The sequence below is a fragment of the Vigna angularis genome, chromosome 2 (assembly GCF_016808095.1).
Source record: "Vigna angularis cultivar LongXiaoDou No.4 chromosome 2, ASM1680809v1, whole genome shotgun sequence".
NCBI lineage: Eukaryota > Viridiplantae > Streptophyta > Magnoliopsida > Fabales > Fabaceae > Vigna > Vigna angularis.
Genome location: NC_068971.1, coordinates 41,497,553 through 41,518,511, shown reverse-complemented (window position 1 = coordinate 41,518,511; position 20,959 = coordinate 41,497,553). Strand labels below are relative to the sequence as shown.

At 29.7% G+C, this 20,959-nt stretch overlaps 1 protein-coding gene across 1 annotated transcript; it reads left to right on the top strand.

Moving 5' to 3' along the window:
- The first annotated feature begins 11,020 nt into the window (after positions 1-11,020).
- On the top strand, positions 11,021-12,442 carry LOC108347948 (auxin-induced protein 22E). Its single transcript, XM_017587412.2, has 4 exons — positions 11,021-11,425; positions 11,510-11,715; positions 11,808-11,907; positions 12,037-12,442. Exons 1-4 carry the CDS (start codon positions 11,196-11,198, stop codon positions 12,107-12,109), a joined length of 609 nt encoding a protein of 202 aa, XP_017442901.1. The 5' UTR covers positions 11,021-11,195; the 3' UTR covers positions 12,110-12,442.
- Positions 12,443-20,959: the final 8,517 nt, after the last annotated feature.

The window sequence follows — 20,959 nt, the reverse complement described above, 5'->3', positions numbered from 1 at the left end:
CTTGTATTATATTTTACCATCGATAATCAGGAATAGACACATACTAACTCCATATTAATCAAACCCCCTGTTGATTTTATGCAGTTAATTCACAGTGTAATTAACAATTTAAAACAATTTCACTGTACAAACTTATTCACTATTTATCTAGAGTTGTCAATCTGAGTAGCCATACATAGTTAAATCAACCTACATTACTGAAAGTGACGATACTTCACCACCGGTGACAAGAAGATTTTTTGTTTCCAGCGTTTTGTTCAGCATCCCTAGCTCGGTAATTATCAAACTTAATCAGTTGGTTCTATATGAGGCAGGCATGCTGCCTATTAAGATAACCAATTGTTCAGTGGTAGAGAAACAAATAAAGCATACAATAAATATCAATAAGAAAAATGAAAGACATGTGTGTGTGGTTGCATTCTCTTACATCAATTTATTATAGCACTTAATACGATATTTGATGTACATAATTATTACAAATAAAAGTACTCAAGCGCACTTTATAGACGACAGACTCATTTTTTTGCTGGGATGTGCCCTTATGTATGTGCTAAAGGAGGTTCACAACGGAAGTTGTGGTGAAAAAAAAAACATATATAAATGAAGATGTGCAATTATTTGACAGGAACAGTTAACTGTTTGTTGTTACTGTGTGCATACATAAAGATTTGAGGTTTGATCGGAGAGGTTTTACTTGAGAAATGCACGCACACATGGTGGCCACGTCCATGTTGCCCCAATTGTCTTCTCCTTTCAACATCTGGAATTGTCAAACTGGACAGTGAGAAAAGAAGCTGAAAAGATTGTGTCCAAGATTATGTTAGAGACCTTCTGATCGTGGTTGATATTCGAGTCAGGTTAAGTTTGAGACACCCAAATCTTGTTTTGGCAATGGCTTTTAATTTGTGGGATGACTGTGATCCTCATTCACGCAAGTTGAGGGACATCATTTCAAACCAAATCCATTTTGTTATTAAGAGTCTTCCAACTTATCAAGTAGAACCCATATATTTAAGTTCTTATAACTATAATTTCAAATTTTGTTTCTTCTTACAGAAACTTTTCTTTATTAGGTCAACCTAACATGTTACCATGAACTCTTTTTTAAACGTTACGAATTATATATGTGATACGATTTATAATTTATGATATTTTATTTAAATATCCGTCTCTCTACCACACCTATATATAGGTTTAGTGTACTAAACATGCATGGTTTAATATTCGATTAATCAAAAGAGTTTGAGCTTTTTTTAGGTTTCTCTCTTGCAAGTTTTCGTGTGTGTGTGTGTATATATATATTTTAAAAGTTCGAATGTTTGTATAGTTTGGAAATCATTATTGAATCTTTACAAACTTAAAAGATGGTTTAATCCGAAATCATGATAGGGAAACAAATTTTGAATTTAAAACATCAAAACGCATGTATCGGTTTGAGCGAAAGAAACTTACATCGATCAAACTCTGTGGGATGATATTCAAAAAAGTATAATTTAAAACTACAAAGTTATAATTGCTAAAAACCAAAAAAAAAAATTAATTATTTCAAGATGTGCAAGAACTTGAATAAAAAAAAAGCTATATAAAGGATATATATATATATAATAATTAATTTATTTTAAAGGTGAGAATGAATACTAAAAGAAGTTAATTGACAAGTCCTTAAAACGGTAGATCCAGAAGTGTAGAGTCTAGTATATAGGAAAATGGGAGGTGATGGTCAAACATGTGAGGTTTCATGAAAATGGAAGAATATGAATTAGGAAATTGTAGAAGATGAATACCAAAAATGGTGTGAGAGGTGATTTGAGTTGAGTTTGCCCTTTTCCCACTTCGCTCTAATTGGGTATAGGGATAAGGGTGGGACCATTATATGTCACATAGTCATGTGGTAAGATTCATTGGAAAGAATTGTTAGGTCCCACGGAAGTGGCCATGTGGGTTTGTTGGCCTTATGTAGTCCTAGGTGTCAAACCCTATCCCATGTGCGCCGCTGTAGGGCACCCCACTCACTCTTTCTTTCTCTCTCTCTCTCTTTCTCTCTCCTTTACCTTTTAACCCTTCTGTTTATTCCTATGTAGATTTTCTTATTTTACCATTTACAAATAAGAGACACAGCAATATAGGGACAAGAGTAATGCTTCGTGTAAATGGGGAAAAAGTTGCACTATTATGAAACATTTCCCTCACAGTATAACTTCTTATCCTCTAAATTATAGGCCTTCACCATCCCATTTATGTATTAAAAACTATTTCAATAAATTATAAATTCATATAGCATTTAATTTGGAGAGGAGGAGTTACGTCGTGCCATCAGTGGTCATTATAGAACAATGATTTATTTTCCTTTTGCTCTCTTTATAAGTTTGCAAGGACTATATACGAGAGATATGGTATATAATTTAATACACCGGGCGGTGGTTAACGTTTATATATAACATGTATAAATTTATATAACCAATTTTTAAAATAATGTTTTTTTAAATAAACAGAGATTAGACCCAGATAGGGTCTCATTTCAGGGGGTTGGGGGCTATCTAGGAACAGAAAAAAAAAAAAAAAAAAAGAGATTGCAATCAAGCATTGCATTAAAAATTATTGGCATTTGGTAGAGAGATCCTAAACCATGATCATGATTTTGGCGATATATAATTAAGTTTGTTTTGAATGCGTAAAAAGTTGTTCCTTTTCTTGGATCTTGCGTGATCTGAGATCCAATATTGTGCTTTCTTGAGCTCCATGAGAAAGTGCAAATTGGATTCCATGTTTACCTAAAGTGTACACACCACCTTAACCATTTTCAACATGGGAAGCCCCTTGGTACTAAGAATCTGAGATTTTTGTTTTGTCAATGTTTCACATTCAGCTTGTGTCAGTTCTGCACATGACATATGCGCAGGCTTGGCTAGCTACGGTCGACTTTAATGTGTTGCGTGAATTTAGCTTTAATGTGACTTACATTGTTCACTAGCTTAGCTACACCCAGTATTTCAGACATAAATCACATTAATTTGGCCATGCACAAATTACAGATGCACCATCTCACTTGTTCCCCTTCGTCATCCAAACACTATCTCATAACCTAAGTCACTGTCTGCTTTCACTGCTAAATCTTTTTACCACATTCCCTGTCCTTCAAAATATTCAATATTACAAACACTCTCATAGTTAACATCATCTCCTGATCTTTCAATTTGGACAATGTATTCATGCTCAATGATATTTAAAATACTTTGCTAATATTTTTTAATAAAATATCTAATTTATAAAATAATAATACTTTTATAATAATAATAATTTATAAATTTTTATTTTAATAATATTTAATACATATAATTTTAATTTGAATTCACATAATAACAATTATATATTTATAATATTTTTAAGACTTTTTAAAATATGTATATATCACATCGTATTTTATTATTTTTGAAATAAACACATGTTACTTTTTTTTATCACTTTTATTTCTATCATATAGTACACAATTTTTTTTGTCTTCCTCTCTCCCCTAGTGTTGTCAACCATTATCATGGAGTCTTGCATCATTTTTCCAAAAACGCATGAAAAGATACTTACTCAATTTTTTTTTATATACACATAATATAACAAAATTTGATCAAAGAACTTGTATTAATTTACACTAAACTCTAATTTTTCAACAAGCAAATTGTAAAAAATTATTTGTTATAATATTTATGTTATTAGTTTTTTTTTTAAAAAAAAACTTGTATTGCTTTAACATTGCAAAATAAAATAAGATGGAGAAAAGTGTAAGTTATCCTTTAACTAGAATGTCTTAAATGGCGAGACAAGGTGAAGGATAGAGTAAGGAACAACGATTACAAATCGCTTTAACGAATTGACTTTCTTGTAAGTTTGAAGCCTCTCGCAAATATCAATAAATTCTTCATTGTTCTTAGTAGAATGACAACGCAGATATTTCAATTATTTCATTTGTAATGTTTAGCCCGAATTAGAAATAGATTATGGGCCGCTGTTTCTAACACAAGTAAATTCAATTACACATACATATATAAAGATAAAGTGAAACTACAATTATTTATTGAAAAACGAGACCAAATTTATTAAAGAGATTGATGTAAAAAAAAGTTAAACTATAGTTAATGTAATTTATTAAAAAACTAAGAGAAAGATAAAATGATGTGAAATAAAGTACAAAAAGTGTTGATGGACTCAACTTTTGTTTTTACTTTATTTTCACTCAACCGATAACAAAGGTTGTTTCCTATTTCCATGCTATAAAAATAAAATTTTTAAGTGATCATAATATTGATTGATGGAGACTACCTATCAGTTTCATTCATAATAAAACTCTTTTTAGTAGGTTTCATTTCTCAACCACCTTTGTTTTAATCTAGGGTTGAAATATAGATTTTACTTAAAAATTTGGTTTTCAGTTTCAACAAACCAATGTTGTAAAAAAGTTATAAAAAATGTTAAAAAAATATTTTCGATATTATTACTGTATTTTTATACCGTCGATAAACAGAAGGAGCATGATCAAAGTACATGAGTAAAAGAAGTAAAACTGTGAAGAATAAAGGATGAAGGATTGGTTTGAATCAGAGTGACGTAGCAATGGCCATGCCATTGACCATGGCTGCGAAACTGGGGGGCCATCTTAACCCTCTTTCGTGCAAAAACTGTCAAGGAAATGAACTAATGAGTGCCAACATTTTTAATTTGTTTGTCTCTGAAAGTGATTTCTTTTCTTTATTAATGTATCGTCAACTTCAATATCCTACTTCAACATGGATCAGAAACTGCCACATTTTGGTTGTCGGTTTGACAGAATATGTGATTTCAACCCAGAAAAAAACCATGTAAGTTTGGGTGGTGGTCAAAGGCAACATTCACCAAGAACACTACGTTAAGCCATGTTACAAGTTAATGCAAAATAACTTGGTAGTTACGCTTTAAGATTTGGTGTACTAATTTTGGGATTCTCAACCTTTGATCTCTATTACTAAAAGGAAAATATTATTAATATTGAATTCAATGTGTGTACTATCAGATTGTTATAGTAAATTTATCTAATTGTCTCAACTTTATATTTTATATACATAACTATTAAAAAAAGTTGTATAATGGTAATTTATTCGTGATTGCTTTCACATACTTGTAATCATATTGAATAAATAATGGGTTAGCATATATCTCAACCAAATAAATAAATAAATGAACCGACGATAGGCTTATATAAGAAAGATATCTATTTAGTGTGTAACTTAATTTTTATGTTTTGTTTAGTGCACGAGATAGAATAGATAATAAATAACGGACAAATAAGATAGAAATTTTTGTTTTCTAAACGAGTTTATGCTAGAGGAAATAAGAAAATAAAAATATTAATCAATTAATTATTAAAGAAAAAGTTAAATATATCTTGAGTACTTCAACTTTAATAAATTAAATTTTTTTTTGTTCGAAATTGTGACATTTTTGTTATCAATTTTTATAAATAAATAGATATAATATTTTTAATTAAATTATTTTAATGTGTTAAATGTATTTTATAATAGAAATAGTGACGTCTTAATTTGTTTAAATAACTCAAATATTAATATAAAATATATTTGACAGGTAAAAAAAATTAACGTAATCAATTTATCTTTAAAGTTTGGATATAAAAATATATCAAAATTTTACATATTCTAATTTCATATCAAAATTTAATTAAAAATATATTTAATCCTAAAAAATCAACTTTTTATTAAAGGAAAAAGATTTTCAATCCCAGTTAATGGTTACTTTTGCTTATTAAAGATAAAAAAAGTTGTTATTCTTAGATTTAAAAAAAATAAGATTAGTCACATACTATCCAAACACTTAATAGTAACACTTAATAGTAAGGAATTGATTTCTTTTATCAACATGATTTAAACTCTTTTACATTTTTACAATTATTCACATTATGTTTACAAAACATTGTTGGAATTCAAGTGTGAAGTCGATCCCTTATATAGTTGGCTCAAATAGATTCAATAGTGATATTATTTCTCTTGGTGACCGACAACCTCCTTCTCGATAGATCCAACAAACATATACATAAATTCTAGCAAAATATAAACCAATATCATAAACTAGTTTTGATCATAATATAAAAAATAAGTAAAAAGAGTGACCTCAAGTTGTCTCTCCATACTTTTTGAGTAGGAGTCTTCGTATTTGTTCTTCATGTGACCTACCAATATTCTTTAACCTACCAACTACCTTCCCACCAACCTACTTTGACCCTTTACCACAATTTTCAAACAAGTTATAGGATACAGGCAAAAGTCAGAATATCTTTTCTTTGCCTTTAAAACTTTCATATTATATCCTAAACTCTATTACCATACCTAGCTGACATTAGTAGATTAAATTGTTTTTAAGGTGATTAATTAGTAGATTAAATTGTTTTTAAGGTGATTAATTAGTAGATTATGTTGTGCAAATGTCACAGTAATCCAATTGCTACAGAATGTCCAAACATGCCCTAGTGTCTACCTTACTATTTGAGTTCACATACAACTATGGATATTTCTCTCTGAACGATATATTTGCTAACCGTATATATCCTTTTTCTAGATACTATTTCCCTTAGTAGATTTAATTAAACCAATCACTCCACTTTCCTTCCCGATACCTTCCTAATATCCCTTCACCATAATCACTCATCACAACTAAAAATTTTATCTTGATTCTTTATTCATTTTCATTATATTTATATTTCCAAAAACAAAATACAATTGTAAAGTAAATTTTCTTTACAAAGTATATAAAAGATAATTTTGAGGTTAATCAAATACTAAAATTAAATCAATTGCAAAGAGAAAAATTAAGAACTTCCATATTAGGAATGTTGATTTGAATATTTGTGAATCATTTTCCTCTTTAAATGGGTAAATCTTTATGCGAGAATCTACTAACACTTAAAAACTAGTTAAGTAATTGGAATTGGGTATTGAGTGAAATTGTGTGTTTTGAACTTTTGTAAAAATCTTTTAGTAAGCCATAGACGGTCTTTCTATTGGTTGTTACTACTTCTAAAATTCTGAAAATTTTTGTAGTATATTCTTGTATTATATATTGATTTTTCATGATTTCACTAGTAGAAAATATTGATGAAAAATTTAAAAAAAATAAGCCTATAAATTGACGTCTCTTGTAAAAACAAAAGACATCAATTAATGTCTGTTATAAATGCAACAGACGTTAATTGACGTCTATTCAAAGTCAACATACCGTCAATTTAACGTCTTTAGCTATGACGTTGGACATTTCATAGATGTCAAAAGCCTAAAATAACAAACATAAAATCTATTTTTTTGTTAGCGATTTAATTATTTATTATCATACATATAAATTAAACTTTGATTTTGCTTTTTATGTTAGAAAACAAAACAATGCAAGCTTCAAGCTGCTGCTAAAATAAGAAGGAACCAACTTGATATATACTTGGATGAGTCAACATTGGATGTTAATATTATTGAACATATGGATGTTCTTGAACGGTGAAAGAGTCAAAGTCAACGTTTTTCAGATTTGTTAGTTAGAACTATTGATTTGCTAAGTGTCCCAATTATTACAGTTACATTTGAATATGCTTGCTTTCTGTAATTGTTTAAGGATTTTGAATAATTATAGATGTCGTCTATTGGTAAAAAATGTTGATACAATAATTTGTACTTCCAACTAGAAGCATGAGTTTCGTGATTATGGTAACTTATTTAATTTAAATTTTATTTTATTTTAGTTTTCATAAATAATTTTTATATTTTAACTTTCATTTCTTCAATTCAATTTCATGTGGTATTAAGATGATTATGTTGATGAAGATGAAAGAGTGGAGGGGAGTTGTTCTAATGGTGTATCTAATAACTTTGAAAAGGAAAGTGATGAAGATTGAACGAAGAATGATGATGGAAGTTTTTGTATTGAATATTTTGTTATGTATTAATTAATTTATACCTTTGTTGACAATGCATTAGATTAGATCATGATGGTTGACAAATTAGTTTTTTTTAATGTTACAAAATGTATAAAGTTTTTGTATGATACAAGTAGTGAGTACAAAGTATTGGAACTAGGCTTGCATATAAGCAAAATATCTCAAATTGGGCTTAAGCTACCAAATCAGAAAAAAAAATCAAATTTTACAAGCTAGTCCGCTAGTCTGTCCTTCTGCGGGCTAGATTGTATGTTTCAACTAGTTTCTAATTGGCGGATCAACCTTACTTAACACGTTTCAAAAGTTGCTTTAAAAATTTTCCATCAACCAATAATATAATCAAATTATAGTATATAAATAGATGTAAAATTAATGTGAGCTTCCCCTCACAAGATACCTTTATAAAGTTGAATTAAATTATATATAAAAATAATAGGGCTAAAATTTATATATTTATTTAAATATCAACAATAATCTTAATATCAAATATGAAATTTGAATCTATTGTAAACTAAAGAAGTCTTGCAACCAAGAACCTTGGTATAATATGTGGGAAAAGGAATTATAGGCCATCGAAGTCGATGTTATATCCTATTTGTATATCTATATCGAGCACTAATGATGTGAGCTAAATATATAAAAAATGAACTCCTGATAAAAATTGAAAAAAAGGTTGCAATATAAATTAGAATTAAATTAAGAAATGAATACATGAAAAGTTGAAGACAAAGCTAACGAATGAAAAAGTTATCCATGTATTTGGTTTAGGCTTTAATAATTAAAAATGATTTGTGAATGATTAAAAAATGGAGTTTAGAAAGAGGAAGTTAACTTTAACAGTGCAGCGCGAATGAGAGGTAGACTTATATTACATCCTTGCTTAATTGTCTGTGCTAGCTGTTGTTGCCGAGAGAGATAGCTTAAAAAGAAGGTGCATTCATAGCATTTCATGCCCTCTGTGTGGCCCAAACAATCAATCACATTCAATGCTTTCGCATCCTGGGGAACAACCAACCAACAATGCTGTGGGAGTGGGGACTACCCACAAAAATTTAATTCAATCTAATTTAATTAATCTAATTTAATTTAATTTAACTATTGGGCCTTCCTTCTTCAACATCAAAACAAAAAGGCTTCAATCTTATCACCCACGTGTGGCTCAAGGCCCACATTATACATCGCCATCAAAATTAAATACATCGCTCGTGTGTGTTTTCATAATACGCCACATAGCCACGCTACCTGCCACTACTATGCTTCCAAATTAAACATTACATTACTTCTTTAATCACCGCCTTTTCCAATTCCACAACCCTCTTTCTTCCTGTACTCATATTTCACTTTTCGATCTCACCATTGTAATTTCTATGTGAGGAACCGATTCCATTTTCCATGCCATGTATATATATATATATATTGCTATGCCTCTTTGCATGCGAAGGGAAATGCATGAACTGCTGGGTCGAGAAAAGGATGCCCCTGTGATTTCGTTTTAAAAAATGGTTCTGCATGTAACGTCAGGCTTTTGAATATCTCTGTTCGAATTGTTTAACCTTTTTGCTAGCAAGCCTAACATATCTATGTTGCATGCGTGAATGTGAGTAGGTTTTGGAGAGCTTCCATTATGCTTTAACTTGTTGCGTGGTCCAAGCAATAACTGGCTTCTGTTGTGTGTAGCTTTTTCTTGAAGGCGCACAAATAAATGTGAAGAAAGGGAACTGCTGATGAACCCTAATATCCTCTCTGTTGGTGGGACTTGGATACATCTATCATTGATCTACATAGATTTTTCACGTAGTATCCAACTATAATAAATACACATAAGCAACCAATGTTGTCAAATGCTATAAATTAAGATTTGTAAATAGTTTGCGTATAACGATATACTGATTATAATCACCAAAAAATAATACTACACGCTTGTATAATTTTATAAAGTAACATGTAAAAATGTATAGTTATCGAGTGAGTGGCCATCTAAATGGCCATTAATCAAAGCAATAAAATTTGACGTCCTTTTACTATATCATTTTTTTAACTCTATAAAGTAGCTTGTTCACTTACTGTGTTTGGTATTTCATATCAGATACGTCTTCAGTGTCACAGATACACTTAATTGGTGTAAACTTCATCATATTGTTTTAATAAACTTTGTTGTTCCTTCCCTCTGAAAATTTACCACGACATTCAAAGTATTTTTTTTTAAACCTTAATGGTCAAATCCCATCTTCTTAAACACCCGATTTAATATTAAATCAATTTGGAATAAAATCTGGAATTGCATAAATTAAAACCAAAATCGGATATTTGTTATGCGTATAGATCGATTTATATAATTAAATAGACATATTTGATTTTGATGAGGATTAGGGTTGGATTACTAGGCGGCATATATATGAAATGAAGATGCATTGTTGAGAATTGACCTAATCCACTGAAATTTCATTGAATGCTATATATTGTAGATTAAGCGTATATTATTTATATAAGTAATGTTAAAAAGGAAATTTCAGTTGGAGAATGTAGAGATAGGATGAACTGGGAGGAAGGAAGGAAGGAGGAGTTGAGCATAGCACATGCAAATCTTACGTGGCATGCGCCCACTGGCCAACATCCACATGGTCATGCCCATCCCATCAAAGACACCCAAGTGGGTCCCACACCCCTGTCACATGGATTTGTTCTCACAGAGATCCAACGCTCCTGAAACCACTCCCAAAAGTTCACAGCATCTGAGCCGTCGGTTGATGGTCCACGTTTGTCACTGTCATTGGCTGTGTTTGTTGCCCGGCTGTCCCCTCTCATTTCGACAACCTGCTTTTTCCTGTCCTTCATGTGACAGACAGTCACATCTGTCATCCGCTTCCATCGTGTGGACTGGGCCCACTCTCCCATTGATGCCTTGTCAATCTGTGATTGGTGGGTGAAAAGAGCGTGTCACAGAAGAGACATGGTCGGTTAGGTTATCCCTCCTCGCTATGCGCAATTCATGCACCATGAGCATATGTCAGCTACATTTATCGTCCCTCACTAACACGTTCCTATAAAATTGACGAGCCACCACCTAATAACTCATGCACCACATCTTTTTTCAATCTTCAATCAATCTCTTCCTACCTATCTCTCTCTCCTTCCCATAACTCAGAATTTAGCATCTTTTCAATTCGGAATTGAAGTTCTTCATTTACATTTATAACACACAGCGTGTGAACTAGTGAAGTAAGCGAGATCGAATTCAATGGGGAGCTATGAAATTGAGCTGAATCTTAGGGCCACAGAGTTGAGGTTGGGATTGCCAGGGAGTGATGAACCTCAAGAGAAACGTCCATGCAGTGGCTCTGTTGTCAGAAACAGCAACAAGAGATCTTCACCAGAATTGGAAGAGTCCAGGTGCAAAAACAACATCTCTGATTCTTCGAACTCCACAACCACAAGTGATCACAACGAAGACAGTGTCCAACCTGCAAAGTAAGCAACTTACATATTTATATTTACTTTTTTTATGTATGTATATGAGTGAAAATTAATGATGAATACATGAATGGATGACAGGGTACAAGTAGTGGGGTGGCCACCGATTAGATCTTTTAGGAAGAACAGTCTACAACAGAAAAAGGTGGAGCAGGGCGATGGAACTGGAATGTACGTAAAAGTCAGCATGGCTGGTGCACCTTACTTGAGGAAGATAGATCTCAAGGTTTACCAAAGCTACCCAGAACTCCTCAAGGCCTTGCAAAATTTGTTCAAGTGCACATTTGGTAAGAACCAGCAGCAGATAACTTTTCTTTTTTAGTTTTCCAATTGAGATATATGGAATCTTGAGCTAATGAATAATGATCCATGGTTCCAGGTGAATACTCAGAAAGGGAGGGATACAACGGATCTGAATACGCTCCTACTTATGAAGACAAGGATGGTGACTGGATGCTGGTTGGAGATGTTCCATGGAAGTAAGTCTTTTGATCTATTTCTTTCTTTCATTTTATATTCATATGGTTGAATAGTTTTTATCATATCTCACTGAGTTTTTTGTTGTAAATTCGCCATCTCATAAGCTGTTTTGGTTTCATTAATTGCAGCATGTTCGTATTCTCCTGCAAGAGGCTGAGAATAATCAAAGGATCAGAAGCAAAGGGGTTGGGTTGTTTATGACCAGAGAAAATTTGCAAAGGAAAAAGAGGATAGTGATGAGGTCTTCAAAGACAATACCCTTTGTGCAAGCAAGTGCAAGGTGATTATGAGAAGAGAACTAATGCATAGTTTATCAGAAAAAAAAAATAAAAAATAGACTCATGTTTTATGTATACATTAGTTTTCCTTTATTGATTTCAAGAGAGGCGGCTTTGAGGTCTGCTTCCTTATATATGTAGTCTTCTAAAGAAATTCAACCGAAATGGAAAAAAATAGAAAGAGAAAGAAAATATAAGAAAAGCTAAAGCTGTATTGTACAGATCGAGAATATAATAATGATCTCATTTTGTCCCAGTAAGATATCTTTATGGGGGAGAAGTTATTCTTTTGATAAGGCTATATATCTTTCCGTTTGATTTTAGGTTGTAAATTTCGGAAATTTTGATTTTGTTCATGTTTTGAAAGTTTGAAGATAATTACTCGACTTTGGAACAATCATGGATGACACGAAAAAACAAAGAAAAAAAAATGTGCTGTGTCGAATATTTCATAAGAATATTGAGAACTCCACCACCATTGTGAGTGGATGAGCACGAATATGAGATAGATTTCAAGTCAAAGGATTATAATTCTCTGTCCCAATATGTCAATTACGTATGGAGAATTCTTATATTATAAATGAAGAAATTCTTATATAGTTTAAAATTGCTGTGTTTATGGCCATAATTAATTTTTGCACTTTATATAACTAAAATTTACAATTTACCTAGAAAGAATCAATAACTAACTGCATAATATTGATCTATTATCTTCGGATTCAGATTTTTTACATTCGTTATTGTCTATTACTACTGACACAATTATTGATCTCACACTACAGGTTACCATCACCTTAATATACAAGACTCCAGAAAAGAAAAGAAAAAACATTATTTTTAATTTTTAGAATTTCAGTCGACCATTAAAATTAATTATCAATTCTGATATTAGTTATGATTTTTTTTGGAGAGACTATTAAATTCAACATCAAACAAGACAGAGATTGATAATGTTTTAATTCAAAATTTTAAGAAAATTAAATTCATAGTATTTTTGTTTTTGTAAAATTTAACTTTTTGATTTTTATTCCATGTAAAACTTAAAATCAGACTTTGATAAACGTTTAGATATGAATTTGATTTGAGAGATGCGTGCTACCCAGCTTTGGTGGAAGCTAAAAAGCTAGCCATTGTCAATACCTGAATAAAGTGGGAAGTGTATATATGTTCTCCGATATAAGAATGGGAAAAAAATGAACATTACATTACATTTAAAACCAAATGTTCTAAGCTCATTTAATTATGATAATGTTATAAAATTTTATAACTTTTCCACTAAGTTTTTAAATATTTTACAAAAATTAAAATGAGAAGTAAATATTTTTTTAAAGTATAATATTATTTAATACTTATCCAAAATAATGGAAGAAATAATAGAAAATTTTATAGGATTTAGAAATACACCTAATCTACATATATAGTGTCCTAAAATAATAATAATGGGGCTTGTCTGGACAATGGAACATCTTTTTATTTATTCATTATTAAGGAAACACGAGGACTAATTTGACAATCATACTTAATAACTAAGAAAATGTTATGCTAAACACTTTGGTTATTTTACACAATTTGGACATATAATAAAATAATAATATTTGTCTTCTTTATTACATCATATTAACTTATATTTAAAATAAAAGCATACTTAGTTATGCTAATATTACGAAGGAGGTAAAAAAATATTCTTCAAACTGGTGAGTGGGAAGGGTATGTTTTTTTTTTGGAGTTATTTTCAATGTTAAATAATTGTTATGGTACGATATATAACTAAAGTTTTTAATTCATTCTAAATAATCAACAACTATATACTTTATTTTAGTTATTTTCAATGTTATTATAGTAAGATATCTTTTGGTAAAATTTATAATAAAATAATAATAATAAACCTATGCGATTTATTCTCTATTTTTCATTTGTTTTTATTCACTAGATAACTTTCTTATTTATCTCTTTATTTCTACTCCTTTAAACATTGGTTTTTTCACCCTTTTATTTACTTTTACAAAAAAAAAAGCATACTAATTTTATTTTAAATAATATTTGATTAAATTTACTTCGATTTCTTTTCTTAAAAGGGAAACTAACTAAATACAAAAGCTCAAAACCAAAAACATTTTTATATTAAAGATTTGATTAGATTTGTGTTATTCTATTTATTTTCCGTAAATACATTCTTCTGGATACAATCTTATTCAAACAAGATTAAACATTAAATGTAAGTGTACCAGTAGGGACCGGACGACAAACAGGACGGACGTCCACGTCACCACATTAGACCCAAGGAACTATCTTTTCGTTTACCGTCAGGAAGGGTTGGGCACGGTAGGCCAGACGCCCGTACGCTTACAATCACGCAACCTTACCGCTTGCCACTCATGGGAAAACCAACTCACATGAAGCCGGCCGGTCCTGCCGCTGACCAACCGGGTTGCCTGTATGGGTCGGCCTGTCAGGAGGTCGAGCCTCGCGAGGCCGACCGGCCACGTCACTAATTAACTTAGTTTAAGGTAAGTAGTGGTTAAAAGCTAGTGGGCTGAATTTGGGCCGTGATTAACTTTTCACTAATCCCAAGCCTATAGCGAAAACTATAAATACAGATCCAAGGTGAGTGGTAGATAGGTTGCATTTACTGCACATTTATTACTGTTCAATAGAAAAGTCATTGCTCTCACTGACTTTGGCATCGGAGAACCTTTTGCAGGTCTCCCCCCTCCCCCCACCGTGCACGGAGTAGGAAATTGAGGAGCAAGGACGGAGAACCGGACGTTCGGAGGACGAATAGCGTAAGACGTGGGAACTTTGGACGACACAGTCTCTTACATCCGAAACAGTAAGCATTTCTTAAGAGACCATTACCAATTTCATGAAACCAATTCCTTTAACTTAGAGGTGTTAAAAGGGTAACACAGCTCAATCCGGATTAGTTTACCACGAGTTGGTCATTTAGGGAGTCAACTCAACCTGACTCACTTATTAACAAGTTGAAAAAATTTGAATCCAATCCGACCCACCACGGGTTGGTGGGTTAAACGGGTTGACTCACTGACTCATTTAATTATAATTTTTTTTTAAAATAAAAATTACAATTTTTTTAATTCAAATTTAAATAAACTTCACGCTAAAATGATGTTAAACTCCCACAATTCAAAATAAAAAAAAGTATCATAAAATCCAAACATAATCCAAAAACATGTAAAAAGGCAAAACAAATAAGTCTTTAATATTGATAATTTTTTTATCATTTGTCTATTTATAATATTAGAGTCTTGAATAGATAAATTTACAATATTTTTCTCTCTTTGAAACATTTTTTTCTTTAACATCATCTACAATATAATAATAAAAATGCTAACTAATAATATTGAAACACAAAATAATAAATAATTAAATTAAATTAGATGGGTTAGTGAGCCAACCTGGCTCACCACGGGTTCAATCCCGTGAGCTGGGTTCTAAGTGAGCCAGGTTCTAGTAAGCCATGTTGAAAAATAACCTACATAAAAAAAAATTACATTTTTTTTAAACTGAATTCGATTCAAACCCGTGGTGAGTCAGATTGGATCACGGGTTACGACCCATTTTGATAAGACTACTTTAACTAATTCAAGTATCATTGGTTCAGAGTTCAAGTTTTAATAGTTAACATACTAATATAAAATCTGTAGCTTAGCATTTCAAATAAACTCCTAAATCACTGAAAAAGAACGCTTAGTTTCTGTTTGAATAGTGCGTATAAATTGTTATAAACTATATTAATATTTTTTGTCAACTCTCATGCATAAAAAGATATAAAATTAGAAATTATCAAACATCATTAACTAAAATCATAAAATAAGAAATTTTAGAAAATTTAAAATAATTTGGTTTTGTTTTCAACACGGACTCTATCTTGAACCTCTCTTTTATAGTGATAAAGTAGGAAAAAGGATATGAAAGAAGGCGTTTTGCTATCAATCAGCGTCTATCATGGAAACTGATTGGTTGTTTCAGATTTGGAATAATTTCAAATGTCATTTAAGGTTGAGCTTACAATGCCCTTCAGTTCAAGTTATCGTCCGTGTTGCGTAACCTCATATTATTGATCTTTCAAACTCAAAGTTGATCACACTTTCCATAAATATGCTAAGCCCATAAACTCATCAACCAAACCATATATAGGCAAGAGATAAATATTGATTTTATACTGATAATTTTTACAACTAGGAAAAATAATAAATATATAATAAGTGATTGGTGAAGAAAATTATTGTCTTCAAATATAAGAAAAGTATTTAATTTCATCTTAATTTTTAAGTGATGTAAGAGTATAGAATATGGTAAAAATATAATTAATTTTTCTTTTTCCTATGATTTTATCGTTTTAAGCAGTCATTGAGTTAAATTGTAGTATCATGAAGCACGTCTGTCCCTTCTCTTTACGATTGCACAACAAATCCATTTTCGTAATAAGTTCAGTGGCATGCAGCAAATTATTTATCTCAAGAATTGAGCATAAATATTAAATAGTTTACCACAACTAAATATAAATTGTCTTTTTTTAAAAAAAAAGAAATTTAAAATATGAAAGTTTAAAATTTGTTATTTAAAACTAAAGAATTTTACGTTCTACTTTAAAAAAAAATATCTTCCTTTCGTATCTATCATTATTTACTTTATCCTCAGCTTAACTTTATTGTCACTTTGGTTTCGATTAGAACATAATCAATTTAGTTTTAGTTGGGATATCTATTAGTTGTTAGTAAAACTATTTTTCATCTTATTACTTATATATTTTTTTAGCGATGTTTGTAACACTATTTTAACTGGATATAATTCTGAGTTGTTTTTATTAATCAAAGTCAGTATATGTTATTATAATATTATTGAAATTATTTTTCTATTTAAATCAATTATTTCTCAATCAATATTTGTCAAGAAAAATATACTTAATGTTGACATGAAGTTTTTCTATTAATGATATTTAGTTTATATTTTGATAATCACAATCAAACGACTTTTCAAAATTCTAGACTAATACTCGCTTATTTTCCAAATTTAATATGCAATTTTCCTTATCATTAATGTCTCGTCTAAATCTTATAGGAAATACTTTAATAGAATAAAAGGAAAAAAAATTCTTTAAGAAAATGACTTTTCCATCAAGTAATTTTAATTAATAAACTTTTATTTTTTAAATTTCACATACTAAAAACTTGTCCATCTTAACGACAACTTATTAAATCGTCAGATTTTATTCATCTTGACGTTATCTTCTTAATTATTTTTATTCTTTAACAGAATGACCTCTTTATAAAATAAAAATAAAAATAATGTGACGCGAAACCAATTTTACCTGTTTAAACTAGATGTCATTGTTAATCTTATTTAACCTAATATCTAAATATTATTCACATATAAATATTCTCTGTTTATTTTTATATGTATTATATTTATTAGTATAAATATTCGGTTAAGTTTATTAATAGTAATTAAAACGCCTTAACCACAATATCAATATTTCCTCATTAAATAGATATTATTAGAGTTAACTGAATAGAGTATCAACACCTGAAAACTGAGCAGAAAATAAGATGGGATATGAGTCATAAAGGAAGTAAGTGGTAAACTTAGATATTTCTGGTAATGTATATTTTTGAGAATTCTGGTTGGGTAATTGGTAACTTTAAGAGCATTAATTTGAGGAAAAACAATTTAATTATACTAATGCTATTAATATGATAAAAGCACTAATTGTTCATGCTTTGTCCAAGGGTTATATGAATAATTCTTTGTTAGATTTTTCTATCCTGAAGTTCATTAAAGTAAATGATCATGCTAGAAAAAAAAAAGTAAGCTGGATATATGGATTAAATGCATCCTTTTCTTAAACAATTTTTAATATGATACAAGTGATTTGGTGATTGGTAGACTTTAATATATAATTTTTTTTTGGGATGTCTTAATTTACAGTGTGTTGCATGCATATTATAATCCTCATTAAAAAAACAATTTGAGTTAAAACAATTCAAATTTAATAATTTTTTAAATTATAAAATGTTTCATTCAATTTGAGGTCCTCCCCCATGTATTATTTGGTTTTGGGTCAAATCTGGACAACAAAGTCCATGTTTTTGTTGGGCCTGTATCCTTACCCAAATTTTGACTTTATATAATAGAGATTTTTATTATAAAAATAATGTTTTGTTTCACTACTCACTCCTAAAAAATCTTAAGGCTTAAGATTATAATATTTTAATTTCAGCTAAATAATTTTTCTGTAGATATTAAAAAGTATAAGGTATAAAACATATCATTAGGCCCCCAAAAATTACATGAAAGTTGATTCTAAGATTTTCAATTTCAATCTAATAGTTAATTAGGTTTGGTTAGTTATTATTAGCCTCCTAAACCTTAAATAAATAGATTATAACGCTAGAATTATATGATTGGTGGAGAGAAAATTTAAATTGAGCTCAGATAGCTAGTTTAATATTTTATACGTGCAAATAGTATATTTACACCGCCTTGTTAATAACTGATAATTAGAATTTACTCATTGAACATACCTTTAATTATTTATCAAATCACATAATTTTATGGTGTCAAAAATGAATATCTGTCTTCATTTTGTAAACTTCAATTAATAAAGATTTGTTTGAATTGAAGGATACATTTGATAAAGTAAAAAAAAAAGAGAAAGAAAGTGAAAAATAAAATTATTTAGATTAAAAGAAAGTATATATATAAATGAATAAAAAGTTTGTAAGCAGCGTACTACTGGTTATATGTTTCTTATTCTTAAAAGTGATGTAATTAAGTATAATATTATAGTGAAGATAAAAAATGTTAAGTTTTTTGAATATATATTTCCTTTAAAGATTAATAATGAGACATGCAACAACCTATACAACAACCTATAGATACTAATAGTGAGGTCATGTGTGAGAATTTGAAAAGAAGTAAAAGATAAAGAAAAGAAACTTTTTTTAGAAATGACTTTTATACATATCTAGTTGAAAATGATCCATCGAGGTTTTTAGAAGCTACTAGTGCTTGTGATGCAACACATTAGATAAGGTCATTAGGACTGAAATTCATTGGTTGTAAGTTGATCTTTAATAAAAAATTATCACTCAGATAGATCCATAGAAAAGTATATGGCAAGATTAGTATCAAAATGTTTTATTGAAAAACCCAACATAAATTACTTTGATAATTTTGCCCCTATGACTTAGATTTCCTTTATTTGAGTATTGTTAGCTTAAATAACAATCCATAAACTAGTGATACACCAAATATATTTTAAGATCGTTTTTCTGAATGGTGAATTAGAGAAGGAAATTTATATAACTGAACCTAAAGGTTGTGTTGTACTTGGTTAACAAAATAAAATGTGTAAACTTTTAAAATATTTGTATGGGTTGAAACAAGCACCAAACCAATGATATGAAAAACTTGATAATGTGTTACTTTGTGATGGTTTTTCACCTAATGATGCTGATAAATATGTGTACTCTAAATTTGAAAATGGTGAATGCATTATTATACGTTTATATGTGAGTGACATGTTAATATTTGGTACATGCATTTATATAATCTCTAAAACTAAATTATTTATAGGATCCAAATTTAAAATGAAAGACATGAGTGATGACAATGTGATTTAAGGTGTTAAAGTCATAAGGAAGGGAGATAGTATGTTACTATCCCAATAATAATACATTGAGAAACTTAGAAAGTTTGGATATTATGACTTCAAACTAGTGAGTATCTCTTATGATGCTAACTCTAAATTAAAGAAAAATAAAGGTTAATATATTTCTCAACCTCAGGATGCCGAGATAATTAGAAGTTTACTACATTTAATAAGCTTTTCTAGACCTGATATTGCTTATGCAATAGATAGATTCAGTAGGTATACTCAATGCCATAATCATAATGCTTTTGCAAGACTTGTGAGATACCTAGGAGGTTCAATGAATCATGTCATTTAATATAGTAGATTTCACGTTGTAGTAGAAGGGTGCAATGATGTTAACTAAATCTTTGATTTAGATGATACAAAATTCACTCGTAGTTATGTATTCATACTTGGGGGTTATTCATATTTCTATCTTATTTTACTTTTATAATTTTTTCTAACATTCTTAAAGAGAAAATTCTTATATAATTTTATTATTTCTTTTATTGAAAAAAAATCAGAGATAATACTATGTCTGCCATGAATATGATTAAGGCACTCTCAAGTACATTTGAAAATTTTATAGGCGAAATTTGTTTCTGTTGACAACAACGAATGAAATTTTAACTCACTGAAATAAAATTATTTTATGTGATTTCTAAAGCTACTTATTTTTCTATCATATTGAGTGTTTCTTCAACCTTTTCTACTGCTTCTCATAAAAGTATTTTTATGTTATGGACATATTTTATTGTCAGATAATATTTATAAAATATTTTTTCATACCAAAACTGCTATTGAGTCATGAGAAACACTTGAATTGAAATATGGATATATAGAAAAAAGGTTTATTTAGATATTCTTGTGAAAAAGTTGTTGATAATAAATTCAAAATTATTGAATTTCAAATTGTTGATAGTAAATGGATTTTTAGGAAAAAATTAAGAACTTATGGGTCTATAGATAAATTTAAGGCAAGATTTGTTGTTATTGGTTGCCATTAAGTAGAAGTTATAGATTTTTTTTATACATATTCACATGTTTCAAAAGTAACTACCATTAGAGTTTTGATTGCTCTTGCATTTTTAATTTAGAAATTCATCAAATAAATGT

Coding starts and splice junctions, on each gene's coding strand:
- LOC108347948 (XM_017587412.2), top strand. CDS start 11,196: ATGGGGAGCTATGAAATTGAGCTGAATCTTAGGGCCACAGAGTTGAGG. Junction 11,716..11,807: donor TTTGTTCAAGTGCACATTTG/GTAAGAACCAGC, acceptor CCATGGTTCCAG/GTGAATACTCAGAAAGGGAG. Junction 11,908..12,036: donor GTTGGAGATGTTCCATGGAA/GTAAGTCTTTTG, acceptor CATTAATTGCAG/CATGTTCGTATTCTCCTGCA.